The sequence below is a fragment of the Syngnathus scovelli genome, chromosome 7 (assembly GCF_024217435.2).
Source record: "Syngnathus scovelli strain Florida chromosome 7, RoL_Ssco_1.2, whole genome shotgun sequence".
NCBI lineage: Eukaryota > Metazoa > Chordata > Actinopteri > Syngnathiformes > Syngnathidae > Syngnathus > Syngnathus scovelli.
Window position 1 is genome coordinate 10,311,081 of NC_090853.1, and position 15,299 is coordinate 10,326,379.

The 15,299-nt window shown below is 40.7% G+C and overlaps 2 protein-coding genes across 3 annotated transcripts; one reads left to right on the plus strand and one right to left on the minus strand.

The window, feature by feature from the left end:
• Positions 1 to 286: 286 nt before the first annotated feature.
• Positions 287 to 10,301, plus strand: bace2 (beta-secretase 2). The gene is made up of 9 exons (XM_049724881.2): positions 287 to 805; positions 5,260 to 5,348; positions 5,580 to 5,796; positions 6,450 to 6,581; positions 6,771 to 6,905; positions 7,087 to 7,188; positions 7,480 to 7,629; positions 7,714 to 7,882; positions 8,670 to 10,301. The coding sequence occupies exons 1-9, from the start codon at positions 509 to 511 to the stop codon at positions 8,909 to 8,911; spliced, it is 1,533 nt and encodes a 510-aa protein (XP_049580838.1). The 5' UTR covers positions 287 to 508; the 3' UTR covers positions 8,912 to 10,301.
• A 79-nt stretch (positions 10,302 to 10,380) lies between these two features.
• Positions 10,381 to 15,129, minus strand: LOC125971839 (transmembrane protease serine 2-like). 2 transcript variants are annotated; one of them, XM_049724882.1, is made up of 13 exons: positions 14,991 to 15,129; positions 14,325 to 14,442; positions 14,035 to 14,127; positions 13,842 to 13,958; positions 13,582 to 13,711; positions 12,944 to 13,054; positions 12,822 to 12,865; positions 12,532 to 12,694; positions 12,298 to 12,449; positions 11,808 to 11,909; positions 11,106 to 11,242; positions 10,863 to 11,015; positions 10,381 to 10,727 (listed from the first exon to the last, which is right to left on the minus strand). In XM_049724882.1, the coding sequence occupies exons 1-13, from the start codon at positions 15,003 to 15,005 to the stop codon at positions 10,710 to 10,712; spliced, it is 1,353 nt and encodes a 450-aa protein (XP_049580839.1). In that variant the 5' UTR covers positions 15,006 to 15,129; the 3' UTR covers positions 10,381 to 10,709. The 2 variants fall into 2 exon arrangements, with proteins under 2 accessions (XP_049580839.1, XP_049580840.1); XM_049724883.1 differs by lacking the exon at positions 11,808 to 11,909.
• Between the last annotated feature and the right edge of the window lie 170 nt (positions 15,130 to 15,299).

Consider the following 15,299-nt stretch of genomic DNA (forward strand, 5'->3'; position numbering starts at 1 on the left):
CTGGGCTAAATTAAGATCAGGAATTCCGCCTTTCTGACTACAGAATAAAACATATTTTATGGGGCAATATACAAAAACAACTTTTAAAAAACAAACGCACCCAGATTCATGATGTGTGTGTGACAAATATTTTTTGTAATTTATATCTAACCCACTTGTATGATTGTAATTACTTCTTTTACGTAAAGTCTTGAACTTGTGGATGAATTTATATGTTACCCTAGCTTTTGTTTTGAAGGTACACACCGGAAGTGTTTAATGTTTTAGTTAAATGCGTTTCTCCCAAAGACGCAAAGCATGTTGAAGTTTCACTTTCCCACAGTTGCAATTCTAAATATTGACTGCATAGTCACAATGAGGAAGTGAATAGTTTCTACTTGGCGTACGGATGTCGGCAATGATGGCGTTTCAGTAATGGCTGCACGACAAACTTAGGAGCCAAACTTTTGCACTTGGAATCTCTCTCACCCAGATCTGGCCTCTCTAAATTCGGGAAAACAGCAGTACCATGGCACACGGCGCTTACAATCCTATTTTTGCATTTGTTTGCAGCATTTGCCTAATCGGCGTGAGCAAGAGTTATTTGTCCATACCTCTGAAAATTTACCCGGGGAAGTACAACGTGTCCTCGCACGTGGGTTTGTCCGTCACTCGCCTCGTCGCGCTCGCTGCTGATGGGAAGGGTCTCTCTCTGGCTTCCGATCCCAGTGGTCAAGTCAACTTTATGGACATGGTGGGTAACCTGCAAGGGGACTCCGGCAGAGGCTACTACATCGAATTGTTGATTGGCACTCCCGCACAACGGGTAAGTGTCGTTTAAGCTCTCAATTAGTTCACGTTTCCTCATTTGATCTATATAAGTCAAAACCTCAATCATTACTCCTCTTAATGTTTGTTTTTTGTTGTGCCATCATCCTCAGAGGTTGAAAAAAAGCAACAAGTCTCATTTGACAAAGTAAGATGTAGAAACTACAACTGTCTGTTTTCAAATGCAGGAGTAAAAGTAAAATGTTATTAAAATAAATACTAGTACAGATCCCTGAAAGATGTACTCATTTCTCACTAGTGCAGGGAACACCTTTCATAACTTTATGAATTCACTGCCTGCCAGTCATTGGTAAAAATGTACAAAGAATTTCACGATGGTTCCAGGACTTGTCACAAAAGATCTCAAATCCAAATTACAAGTTTCCGCCCTTCAGTGTGGGCCAACAACAGAGATCAACGAGATCCTACAGTGTTTGTTTCAGAGAGTGCATGAGACAATGTAAATTGTGGACGTAACTTGTGGCTGTTTAACAATGCGTCTTCTTACAATGCTGCGTGCATCTGACAGTTCCTGGTCAAGAAGAAATCGCCATGATGGAGCAACCTCCCTTATAAACTGACGTTGCTCTGTGTGATTTTAATTAATTACTTAAATACATAAATGTTTTAACCTTTTCCGGGTTATCAGAAGGACCCATCTTGAAGATGTCTGTCTGCATGACCATATACCGCAACATAATAGGGCACAGTTATTTCCACTCTAAGTTGTGGAACCTGTTTTGTTGTTCCATTACGTGCGTAGTATAGTACCTGCCCCAAGAAAATGAGGAAGAACCACAAAAGCAATCCGTTGTTAATCGGAATTTCCAGATTTTTTTAACACCTCTACTGTATACATTTCTTACATTGTCTTGAGTAGTTTTAAATTAAAAGAAAAGCTAAAAGATATTTAGAAATACACAAATTCACACCAATTACAAATGAATAAAATTTCTTTCCACATACTACTACTCATACGTGGAGACTCAGCGTCAAGTTATTCCTGAAAATCAAACTTGAATATAAAGTTGCCAAAACACAGACAACACCCGCAACATTGTGCATACAAATAGTAAAACCTTGGTTTTTGAAAGCCAGCTGTCAGTGGCCTGAAATTGAGTTTACAACAGAGTTACAGTTTCCATTTTTCATGCTTGAAAACAGGAGTCTAAAAACGGAGGGCCTCCACGTGCCTGTTAAGCTATGGGATGAGCAAGTAGATCAAATCAGAGAATTTAGAACACAGGGCCCGGTATTATTCACAACACATACTGTGTTGATTTTAGTTGGTGTGCATGCGTGTGTGTTATTGTTGCTTTATATCGTAGATTAATTTGAACAAGAATTGTTTTGATGATCTGCCATATTATCAGTACAGGCATGAAATGGTCATTTCGGTAAAGCCCAGCTAAAACTGTAAAAACAGCTATGTTCTCTCTCCCTCCTACTTTTTGAGCCATGTTTTCTGAAAAATGTGGCTGCTAGATTTTACAGCCACTATGCCATTCATATTAGGACTCTCCACTGCATCAATCAAATAAATCATTTGTGTACATATAAATTAAGAGCAGAATATTATGTCAAAACCATAGATTTTAGATTATTTATATGCATTTCACATGCATTTCATGTTGTGCCGCTTGACACAATGCAAATGTGTGTACGCGAGCAACATGTGATGCTCTCCAGCTCTCTTGCCGACATGCTACAGATATCGTTTGATAATTTAACACAGAATATATTGTCTTATTGTTCTTTCATAAATCAGTATAAGCAGTATGGTGGGATAGTGTGGTGTCTGTGGAGTGCACGCAAAAGCTGCACTTTACAGCCTGGAGGTGTGTACGTAGGTAGACTCAGCCCCGCTCACATGCGCTCACATGATGTTGGCCTGTGAGAACCACTGTTTCTTAGCAGGCAGCTGACCGGGATTACGAGGCACCCATGAGCGCTGAGCTGCCCCGTACTTGCACTGAGCAGCCACTCTCTAGTCTTGGTTCTGCAATCTGCTTTTCATTGCGATTAGACAGAAATATGCTCGTTTCAACGACTTTGTTTAGCTTACTTGATATGTAAAGTGCCTAACAAGGTCATATTAAAGTTTAAGGGTGTTTAAATGGTCCCGGGCGGATTGGGCTATTAAAAATACATAATGCTTCAGGGTGTTGTAGGTTTAACTCTGTTTTCTCGTTCTGGCGAAAGATCTCATTAGTAATTTCACACAGTCTTCTCAACCGTGTCAAGTTACACAGATGAGAGCTTGTGAAGACACTTAGCACTTGAGCCTCCAGTGTTGCTGCCCTGCTTTGTCAACTTCAGAGCTGGACTTGCTTAAGTTTAATTTCAACACAACTGTAGGAATAAAATATCCACAGCAGGTATATTTGTGTTGGATGACACGATAATTTGTATAAACAGCTTTTGCTTCATCGTGGTATGGTTTGGGCCAGTATTGTTGGCTTGCATTTCAAAAGCGGAATGGCCAGTGCTCAGTTTGTGAGCAGTATTGCAGAAGAAAGTGTGCTGACAACAATGAAGAAATACTTGCAATCTGTTTTTTCTCAATTGTAATTTTTTCAAATCCAACTTGGCACACTTTCATATGTAATCCTAGATTGGAGACTTTTTTTTTTTTTTTTTTTTGCTGCAATGGTACCTTCGTATGATGACCCGGTCACCTTTGGTATCTGACCTTCATTTCATCCAAAGTCCTAAGTGCGCTATGCGTGGGTGGAAGGAGAGTGCTTGGAACTGGGAAATCAAATCTGCAAAGTTGTTTTGAGTAACAGTATTGACTTTGTATTTGACTTTAATTGCATCCCACTTAAAACATCTCTTCTCACGACACTCCTCTGGAGATATAAGAGGATAAAAATTAGCCACTACACGTTGGATCACATTTATAAATATAGCTATAAAACATCCATATGATTTCACAATATTGTGTTAAACCTTCAGTGTTATTAATGTGAAATGATAATGTGATTACGATAACAGCGGCAGTGTTAAATGAGGCGCTGTCTAAACGAGCCACTAATTGTCACATCTGTTAGCTTGTGGCGGCGACACGGGTTGAGGCGGCGGCGGTGGCGGCTGGAGAGCTCCGCATTCGCTAATTGCTACAAACAGGTGTCAGATGCACATTGTCGCCACAGACGCCACCAATTAGACAGTGAGAGATCAACTGCGTGTGACTGCAGGCCGCTTCAGCATCACAGTGGGAGTGTTTGCCTGAGGCGCAGTAGCCAAGCAGAGTGAGGAAAGTGCGACCCGAGAATACAGCACAGGCGGATCACCATGAGGAAATGCCCAACGCACTATTTCACTCCCCTGACTTGTTTGGCTGGTTAAGACCTATGGCAGTGATGCCATCCAAAAATCACAGTTGGTATTTTACATGACGCAGTTAGCGCATGTGGACCAGTGCCACTGCAGTGAGTGGGAAGCGATAAGCAACACATTGACGATAACAACCTACGTCAAGGAAGTTAAGGTGCCAAGACATTGTGTGACAATTGGACAGAGCATGAACCAAGGAAGAATTCTTTGCATTTAGGAACGATTGTTTAAAACATAGCAAGAAACTTTTTTTCATGGCCTTGCTGATTGAAATAACTCTTAATTGCGCTTTGTTTTTATACATGTTATGAATAACAAAGTGTTATTCTTACCTGAAATAACTCTTAATTGTGCTTTGTTTTTATACATGTTATGAATAACAAAGTGTTATTCTTACCTGAACAAGACAATGCGAGGAAGTAGTTGAGATTGTTCAAAAAATAGGCTATTGGCATATGCATTCTAAAATCCCCCTGGAACCGGAAATGTAGTCAGCTAAGGTTGAATTGAGCTGTGCCTGGTGTTGATGCCCAGCATTCTAATACTGTCACAGCCATAAATGAGGGTTGGCAACAGATGGGTTTTTGAACTTTTTTTTTTAATTTTATTTTTTTCCTGGCCTGAAATCAGCCAAGACTTTCTGCAAAGAGTGGCTTGTGGGTAAAATCTTGAGTAGCTCCGTGGCTGAGTTACCGTATTAGGTTAATGACCCCATCAGGGTAAAGGGACACTTGCATAAGGGTGTTAATGTGGCCTTCCATTTAGTGGTGAAGGTTAAAGACGTCACAAGCAAATTATTTCCCGCTCATTAATTTGATGCCTGGAAGACAGCATTATCTCAACTGCAGTTAGTTAGCCGCTTGCCACTGTGTGCATAACACGTACCGGGAGAGCTGGACACGTCGCACTCTCATGCCAGAGCCTGCAGTCTGTTATGGTTGACTTGAGGATAACATTGAAGAGTAACCCTTACAAGCAAGGTGGTTTGGTGAAACTTTATCTTAAATAATAGTTTGCCTGACCTGGCAATTTGTGTGCAAATTGAGGTGGGGCAGGGTTGTAGCCCAAAGGCAATGTTTGTTAACGCAGCAGCTCCTATTTGGTGTCTTTCAGCTGAACATCCTGGTGGATACCGGCAGCAGTAACTTTGCTGTGGCCGCGGCGCCGCACCCATTTATTACTAGCTACTTCAACACTGCACTGTAAGTAACTGGAACATCTTTGGAAATGTTGTTCGACTGAATGAATGTAGTGATTTGACGCTTGTGATGACTTAAGTCACAAATTTTATCCATGATTTTCTTGTGATGTCACCGATTTGTCCTACAGATGCAAATATTTATTTATACGGTGACATGTCGTAAAAAGTTACAGAAAATGAAATTTAGAACTATCGTAACGTCTGTTTGAATTTGGCTACTGTCTGTGTGTAGCTCTAGTTCCTTCAGGTCAGATGGCCAAAGTGTAGCTGTCAGGTACACCCAGGGAAACTGGATGGGGGAGCTCGGTGTTGACCGTATCTCCATCCCCAATGGCCCAAATGGTACCATCAGTGTCAACATCGCTACCATCTTGTCATCTGAAGGCTTCTTCCTACCTGGGATTAACTGGCAGGGCATCCTCGGACTAGCCTATCCCATGCTGTCTCGGGTAAGTCAAATAAGATGTGCTGCTTCGAAATTATCAAACAAAAACAAAAAACGATGTGATATTCGATTAATTTAAACTGGTCACAGTGTTTCATCATTATACAGCATATATAATGCAGCCTGATAATATACTCTGGAGACAGAAGAAAAAGCATGAGTATGCTTTTGGGCCATTGCAAGCTGTCCAATTTCTGTAAATTTTATGTTTGTGGGGGAGGAATACCTTTTCCATCAGTGCTGATTAAAACAACTTGTGTAGTGAAATGATACCAACACATAATGATATTGGCATTATTCAAATATAATAATAATAATACATAAAAAATATCAATTATACCAAAAAAAAATTATAAAAATAAAGCGTGCGTAAAATGAAATTTAGGCAATTTGAATGGATTACCTTTGCTGTAATCAAGGGTGCTATGTGATGGAGGAGTCGTTACAGCTTAATTTCGTTCCCGTACCACTGCCTTGTGGCCACATCGAATGGGAAAATACATGTCAAATAAAGCAACCGTTGTTGTTTATGTAATTTAAATGTTTGGGAAATGTCCTGGTTCCGTCAGGAAAATAGCATCACATCGCAAAAGCTAAATGTGCCTTGACTAGCACAAATAAGTGATTTTGTTTGCTTTTTTGTTTTGTTTCAATCAGCCAGATCCATCTGTGGAACCATTCTTCGACTCTGTGGTCAAACAGCTCGCTATCCCGGATGTCTTTTCCTTACAGATGTGCGGGACTGGAATTTCTGCTAGCAGCGTAGTCGACCCTCCGGGTGGTAGTCTTGTGAGTAGTCAGCAGGGTTTAGCGCACAGAGGAATTTGAGTTGGAAATGATAAAACATCACAAGGATGGATTGTTAAAAAAAGAAAGTGACTTCATGTGGAGGAAATGGAAGTGTTATTGTGCAAACAAGCCATTGCCAAATGTCTGATGACAAAGTGTGTTTTTTTTTTGTGTGTGTGTATGCTTCAGATCTTGGGTGGGGCTGAACCAACTCTCTATCGGGGGCAAATGTGGTACACCCCTATAGTTGAGGAATGGTACTACCAAGTAGAGGTTCTAAAGCTGGAAGTTGGTGAGCAGAACCTGGACCTTGACTGCAGAGAGGTGATTGTTGGATTCAGTGAAATAGCATGCACAATAAGTAAAACTAACAAACAATTGACATTTTAAGATGTAATCAACCTAAAGCACATGTTCAAATCAACAAAAAGAGCCTCACCAGAAGAAAATTGAAAGTATGCTGAACTGACAAGCTGTACTTGTCTGTCTCACCTTTCCTTTTCAGTATAACATGGATAAAGCAATAGTTGACAGCGGCACGACGCTACTGCGACTTCCCGTCAACGTCTACAACGCAGTGGTAGACGCCATCACACGCAGCTCTCTGGTACGCCAACATCTTTCGACAGGCAATGATGAAACATTTTGTCAGTGCAAAAGAGATGAAGGGGCGGGATGGCACTGTCACTCAACGATGCAGTTTCTATAGCACAATTCAGAATGTACTATACAGAATATGCTAAGGGGGGGGGGGGGGGGGTTATCCTACATTCTATCTTTATTTCTTATTTGAAAATGCCCAAAACATGATGGACTGTTAATACATCAATGCCATTTAATAGAGTATTTAGAGCTCTTGTGTTGCTAGTGGGACATTTTTTTTCCTTCATTCATTCAGATCCAGGAGTTTTCATCAGGCTTCTGGGATGGGACCAAGTTAGCATGCTGGATGAGGGGCGATACCCCCTGGCGATTTTTCCCCAAACTATCCATCTACCTAAGGGACACCAACACCAGCGAGTCCTTCCGTATCACCATCCTTCCTCAGGTACAGAGATGCAAGCACGGAGCTTCCTCAAAAGATTCCTAACCAGTCTATCATCATCACTGTTTTTATTTTTATTTTTTAAAGATGTACATCCAGCCAATCACAGATGTGGATGGCACGCTAGACTGCTACCGCTTCGGCGTGTCGTCATCTGCTAACGGCCTTGTCATTGGAGCGACGGTTATGGAGGGTTTCTACGTGGTGTTCGATCGGGCCAACCGTAGACTGGGCTTTGCCCTCAGCAACTGTGCCGGTGAGCAAATGTAGAAAGAATAGTTCCTGCAGTCGAATGGTCGCATTTCTAGAGAATTTCCATCACTGGAAAGCTATTTTTAGGACAAGCTCCCGGGCTACTCGTGAGGTCCTAATGGGCTACCTGGTGTCCGTGGGCACCACATTGGAGCTCAATACTATAGTTACTTTACTTTAAGGCACAACCTATTACACCATCAGCGATGCATTGCCAAATTTAAAGATTCAGAACCATTTTTTTAGTGTGCATATTTTGTTGAGGCATGAGAAGTAGTTTGGCTCCTGTGTTTGTGGTGTTTCTGCTTGAATTTCTTTCCTGTAGTAGGAATGTTTTCTTTCCTTTCTATTCTGCCCTCCCGAAACACGCCGTGTGTCGTTGGGCAGATAGCGAACAGTTCTCTCAATGAGAGGCTAAGTGTTCTTTGCTTTGAGCTGTTTCGTAGTCTCCATAAATCATGGCAATTATGCATCATTATACAGGATCTATTGCTTCAGAGATGGAATAACAACTTTGTTTAAGCATAATTATTGTATATATACTGTCTCATCTTGTACCTCTAATTGCCAACAAATTAGAGACAAAAGGCGTGGCTGAAGAGCTTATGGCCAATCATTCGTGCTGACCTTATATCTTAACCCAGAAAAGCTCATTTACCTTTACACTAAATGTAATTGTTTTGAAGTTTCATTTTTAAATAGGGACTGCCTGTATACTGTTATTGTGACTTTCAGCTTTTTCCAGTTGCTACATTTTAATAGTGTGGGCTTCCTCTGATGTTTTCCCACAGTGAGTGGTGGTGTGGCTCTGTCCGAAATCGACGGGCCCTTCTCGGCAGCAGACGTGGCGTCAGACTGCTCCGGCCGAGCGCTGAAGGAGCCTCTCCTTTGGGTGATCTCCTACGCGCTCATGGCCGTGTGCGCCATCATCCTCATCATCCTGCTGCTTCTGCTGGTCCTGCCTTGTCGACGGCGGGGCTACTCCGGGGAGATAACCGACCAGTCCTCTCTGGTGCGACACCGTATCAAGTGACTGAGAGCGAGGGCAACAGGCGCAAATGGGCGGGGTGCAAGCGAGCAAAGCGCCACCGCTGAGGTGGTGGGAAAAGAAGTGAGGCTGCACAAGGTTGATGTGGAAGCATCCACCTTCTCTGACAAGGACAATCCTTCTGATAAAATCTCAAAAGACACTGTCACAGGTGTAAGATGAACTTGTGGTCTGTAATTTAATTTTTGATTGTTCATCAGAAGTGCTGCGTCTATGTGGATGGTTGAACCAATCTTTGAATCATCAAAACATGCCTGCCCTCAGAACCGGATATTGGAAGAGCAAGCGGTGCAAAAAGCACTGAAACATTTAACAGTTGCACATATCAAAAGCTAGAATGGTCATAGTGCAGTTAAAGTTCATGCTGAAATTTTAAGCCCACTATGCATAACCTTTTGGGAGTGGAGTACATCACACATCATTAAGCAAACAAATCCGAATAATTTTTGCTACGTACGTATATTTAAATGTGCCTTTTGCCTGAGATCTGTCCTTTTTAAATCCACTCCCAAATTATGGTGAAATGCATGTTGGATAAGCAGGTAGGGCAATTACTGACACTTTGGTATTATTGGAAAATATGTTTACATTGCTTGTAGTGCCTTTGAAAACGCTTAGTGTTTGTCCACTTTTAGACAACAACACTGTCATGAAACAGAGTCCACCATGCTTACATGGCTTAACGCAGACCCAAAACTCCACAAGCAAGGGGCTTCATTTTTTCTTCTGGGAGTATGTCAGAACTGTGCCAAAATATTCTCTTTTATTTTTTATTTTTTTAAATAAACTGATCCGCCATTGTGGTTCCAGTCTACACTCATGGAACTCAGCTCAGATCAGTTCAGCACTTGACATTTTGTTACAAGAGTCATTATAGAAAGACTTGACAAGAGTGCCTCAACATTCTGACCTGAAAGGCACAAAATGGGGAGCTTCACCTTTCTCTTAACATGACCGGTTATGGTTTGCGGTCGTGAAGCCTAAATTACCATATGGATCTTCAGTCAATGCTGTGATGTAGTCTTAGTGTAGTTTTACTCATTCTGTCTATGTTCAATTTATTACTGAAATTATTTGAATGCGAGTTTAATCTGAATTTTGGCACACGCTGCACATTTGCCAAAAAAAAAAGCAATATTTCGTGACTCGAGCACAATCAAGGCTACACGACAGATCCGAAACATGGGTCTCAGCTTCTTTTCAAACCTAAATGTTCTTACGCCATCTAGTGGAAAAACTGGCGATTGCAAGCAACTGACTCGTGATGAACGCGAAGCCAAAGCCACTACGAGTTCTTGAAAATTATTTATATTATGTAAAGTGTATTTTTCAGTACTATAATTTCTGTAAATAAAGACCTTATTACCACGTTGAATACCAAGTTAATTGTAACTCTGTGCTTGACTGTGATGAAATAATGATCCTCATTCACAAGAAGAATGTCTAGCCAGTGATTGATGATATGAAACTCTGGCAAGGAGTATTTATTTTCTAATATGTGACGCCTGTCTACCTCACCTAAATTGAACATACTATCATTTCACATGTAAAGTTATGCAAGATATGCAGCAGTTGAAATGTGACATCTTTATCAGATTCAGATTATGGCTGCACCCACTATGTACTAAATTGTAGGTTTAGGAAAATAGCGATAACCATTAACTTATTCATAATAATTCCACATAAAGCACAAACAAAAGGATGCATTATGGAAATAACTTACATTATGTTGGCAATGAATAAGAACATTTAATCCAAGTGTAAAATTGATGAGGTCATGTCTTCAGTCATCTTGATTTTTCTGCAAATACAAAGAGTTAAGGTGATCATGAAAATTTGTCCTCATCAAAAAATAATAGGCTTATGTTGATTGATCATTTTGAGATATTGTCAGTCAATGGTGCTTTTGCATCGGTGTATAAACAGATACAGTTACCTTCATTTGATGGTATATCCAGTCCAAAAAATAGGTGACATTGCTATAAACACCAGGTTTGTTCAGGTCAGTGCAACCTTCTGGCCATATGTTATCCCCAACAAGCCACCATGAGCCATCCCTCTGGCACAAAAGAGGACCACCACTATCAGTCTGAAAAACAAAACACGAAAAAAAAAAAAGTCAGAATTCACATTATCTGATGATTATGAATCAAATATCAAATGGAACTGCAGCCCTTACTTTGCATACACCCAATCCAGTCTGCACCCTTTTGGCACACAGCATGTCCTTCGATATTTGTCCTTTGTAAGTCATGGAGCTGTTGCATTTCATAACATCCATGAGGGAGACCTGAGCCTCAATCAGGTATGGAGAATCTGAGGCACAACAGATGTGCAAATATGTCAACTTCACTAAACTGACTTGAATTACGCTATACAAAGCGGGTGACACGTAACTCTTGACTTTTTAATTGCTTGCATAGTTGCATCCACATAGTTGGATCTCCTTTGCCTTATTTTTTTAATGAATATATTTAAGCATTAGAATTATATTAGGAGAGTGAGTGTTTATAATTTTGACAGGTGTTTTTTTTTTTTTTTTTTTTTTTTTTTTAAATACAATCGCTAGATAAATCGCTAATTGCCTTTTTGAAAATAGTCACCAGAGGTCGAGTCAATAATTAAAGCGACGCGGTGTAGCTGCCAGCTTCGTGGAAACACCCTAGCTCCACCTTCAGTCATCATGGCAACAAACGCTCTCGACTCATCTTTTTCATAAAACAGAATTACCCGTCAAAACAGAAGAATTGCAACCGAAGTCAACATGTGGATGTTTTATGATTCTTGCTTTATGGTAGTAACTCTTGGGAAACCTGACCATCCTATTTCTCCTTTAAGACAGCTACATTTTGTGTATTTTCCATTGACTAAGCACTCTCACCTCCATCGGCTGAAACACCATATCCTGTTGTCCAACCATTTAGTGGGACCGAGATGTTTAGACCAACATTAGGAAGGCACACGGGACCAACATTACCAGAGGCTGCCAAGGCAAAGCCATACAGTACATCAAAAATACATAATTGAGCAAATTAATCTATTTGATTGAAGTGCAGTTTTTATTGAGAGGATATATTGAATGCTTGTGTATGGGTGAAACAATTGATCAGTTGATTTCTTCAATTGTTACTTCCATGTTACTTTCAATTATTATTTCCCTTTTGGTAATTCAACGTGGTTGATCAAAGTTTTGCACTTGCTTAGGAATGATGACCAACATTCTGTGGGCTACTTGAGGTTGCTAATGGATGGATAAATTCAGATAATTTATTCTGTATAGACATTGCCACTCGTGTTTAATGTAGTATTTTGGCAAATACTGTCAAGCGGATGGCGTATAAGAAACTCGGATGAGCTTTGCTGTCTCTTACCTGTGAAGTCCAAAGGTTTGCCCAGCCTCATCAGAGCAATGTCATTCCTGTAAGTAACTCTGTCGAAGCCTTCATGAGCAATGACACGGCTCACAATGCCCAAAGGTTTCACAAGTCCTGCATACACTGACCAGTCTCTAGGACTGGAAGCCCTAGTAGAGGAGATACCAAACACAACAGCATGGGTACAAAGGACGATGTCCATTTCGATTTCAGCTCCGGTTGGGGACTCACTTTACTGCACAATGGGCTGCTGTGACAATCCAGTAGGGGGAAATGATAACGCCACCACAGTGGTGGGAGCCCGCAAGTCGCAGGCTGACCTGCCATGGCCATGCTCCGAGGGAGCCGTGCTGGCCCCGAGAGGAATTGCTCGAATTTCCTCCACCTGTACAATCTGACACATTTTCATCCTTACATTATTTTTCTATACTGCTTGTCCTCATTAGGCTTGAGGCCGAGCTATCTTGTTAAAAATATTACAACATATATTACAACTACATTCCAAGTATTAGAAGCTATACCTGTACATCGCAGAGTCACCACAGTGTTGTTTGGGCACACGTTGCTGCAGAAGGTAAAGAAAACAAGAACTGAGATGTAGTTAGTTTATTCTGCATGTTTTTAAGTTACGCATTCTACCAACCTGACAGCAAGCTGCTGCACTAAGGGTAAATGAGGGTTCGGGTTGGATTTCACCATCACGAATGCATCATCCGAGTGTGCCTCATGTAGGCCTGATGTAACACTTGTGCTCCTGTCAAAATACATTATAGGAAACACAACATAATGCAAATGCATCCTTTGAGAACAAAACACTACATACCTTCTTACCATAATATGGATGTACTAACAGAGGGCAGCTGTCTTACGTTGCCAGTTACTGACAATTTTTGTTTGGTTTGTGCATGTAGCATTTATCCCAGACTTACCGGTAAAACAGTTTACCGCATATTGTGGAATTTTTGCCGTGAGACAAAAAGAAAGATGAAAAGGCCGAAAATGAATCAATGTATTCAATGCAAGTGCTTAGCGAGTGGCAACGCAAGATGAGCATCGGTGGCTTCGCTTCTCTCTATAGTGAGTAAGCGGCATTGTTAGTCCATCATATATGACGCTGTGCTTTTTACGAAGTCAAAGTCAAAGTCTGCTTTATTGTCAATTTCTTCACGTCAAGACATACAAAGAGATCGAAATTGCGTTTCCTACTATCCCACGGTGACAAGACATATTACACCCAATTGGTCCACGGACAAACAAAACATTCAAGTAACAAAACATTACCCGCTGTATCCAATGTCCCGGCAGCTTGCTTGGCCCAGCTGGGCTGTCCAGCCATGCGAACAAACAGTCCTCCATTGTTTGGTCTGAGTTGAGAAGATCTGAAGCAGGAAACTGGAACCATAAATCCTCACTGGCCACGGAAAGAAAACAAAGCAGAGTGGAAACTTAAATAATGGAATGAAAACATTTTAGAAATAGTCTCTCATTTTGAGTTTGCTAGCCTACAACAATCAGTTTTCATGATTATATTAAATTATTACCACAATGAGCTTCATCTTGGCCCCCTGGACAGTCCACCACGCCATCACACCACTGAGACTCCCACACACAGCCTGTATTACTACCGCATGGTATTCCATGCACACAGGTGGAGGAATCTGCAAGAAAGGAAAGCGTAGAGACTTGAAGTCATAAGATGAGTGTTTAGTCTACTGGGGAGGAGGACGTACTTACAGTAATAGGCCAGGAGGATACCCACTAGGAGCAGGAGCAGCAGCAAGCAGATGACGGCAACCACACTACACTTAACACACCTCTGCTTGAAATCTCTCACAAAACAAACAAATTATGATTAAGTTTTAGAATTTCCATCACAATATTAAGGATCATGAGCGCATTTGAAAGGAATTTGTGTGTTCAACTAAATAAACCTTGCATTCTCATTACATAAGTAAATCCGTGAGTAAATTGAGAAGAGATAATCATTATTTCAGTAGTTATACTTTGTTTGAAATCTCAAGTACCTTTTTGTTGTGGAGTCGTGAGGGTAATTTCAGGCAGGGACTTTGGGGCCAAATGGTGAACATACTGAGGCTTGATTTCTGACCGATTAGGAGGACGCTGCCCGTCAATGGCCACCCACTGAGTAGTTCAGAGGAAAACTTTAATCATGAGAATCTTTTTTTATTTTTATTTATTTTGTCAAATGCACAAGCCTCATGTTATACAGGAGCATTCTTTAGAGTCTAAAGAATGACCAGGAGGGCAACTAAGGATGATTCAGTATCAGAAAAGGAAGAAAGCAATGAAGTGGTGATGGATCCAACATACAGGTACACACCACACACTAGTACACACCACACACTAGCCCAATAGTACATCACATGATTAATTATTTTTTTACAGTAGTAAATAAAATATTGGTAAAATAAACTATTAGATGCATTTCTAAAGTTTAGTTTTATTTACCTGGCTCATTAATCTGAACAGAATAAATTATGAACAAGAGTTTGAAGACAGTTGTAACACAGAATTGATTAACAATTAAGTATTAAATGGCAGACATCTGAACAAAAAAGGACAAAAGGCATGTCAATAAGGAGGGTGTTACACAGCTTACGAGTTGTAATGGCATAATAAAAGCATTTATTTGATTTAATCATACACAAGACCTTATTAAAACAACTTACCCGATGGGTGCTCATTTTTCGTACTATGTCCGTCAGTTCAAGAATATTTTTCTGTCAGGATAGATTAAATGCCCCACATTCAAATCTGTTCAAAACTAACTATTGTTACCCAATGGAAAGAATAAAATAGTATTATTCTTGAATAGCGGCTACTTCTAAAAAAGGTCTCTCACTAATGTCACTGGGCTGTGTCACCAGAGTGACCAAATGAATGATGGTGAGGCTACGTGGACACGCCTTGTTATCTGACATCTAAAGTTTTCCACCTCAGCCTACAGAAAGCACAATGAGCTTTGTTCACTTGTCTAA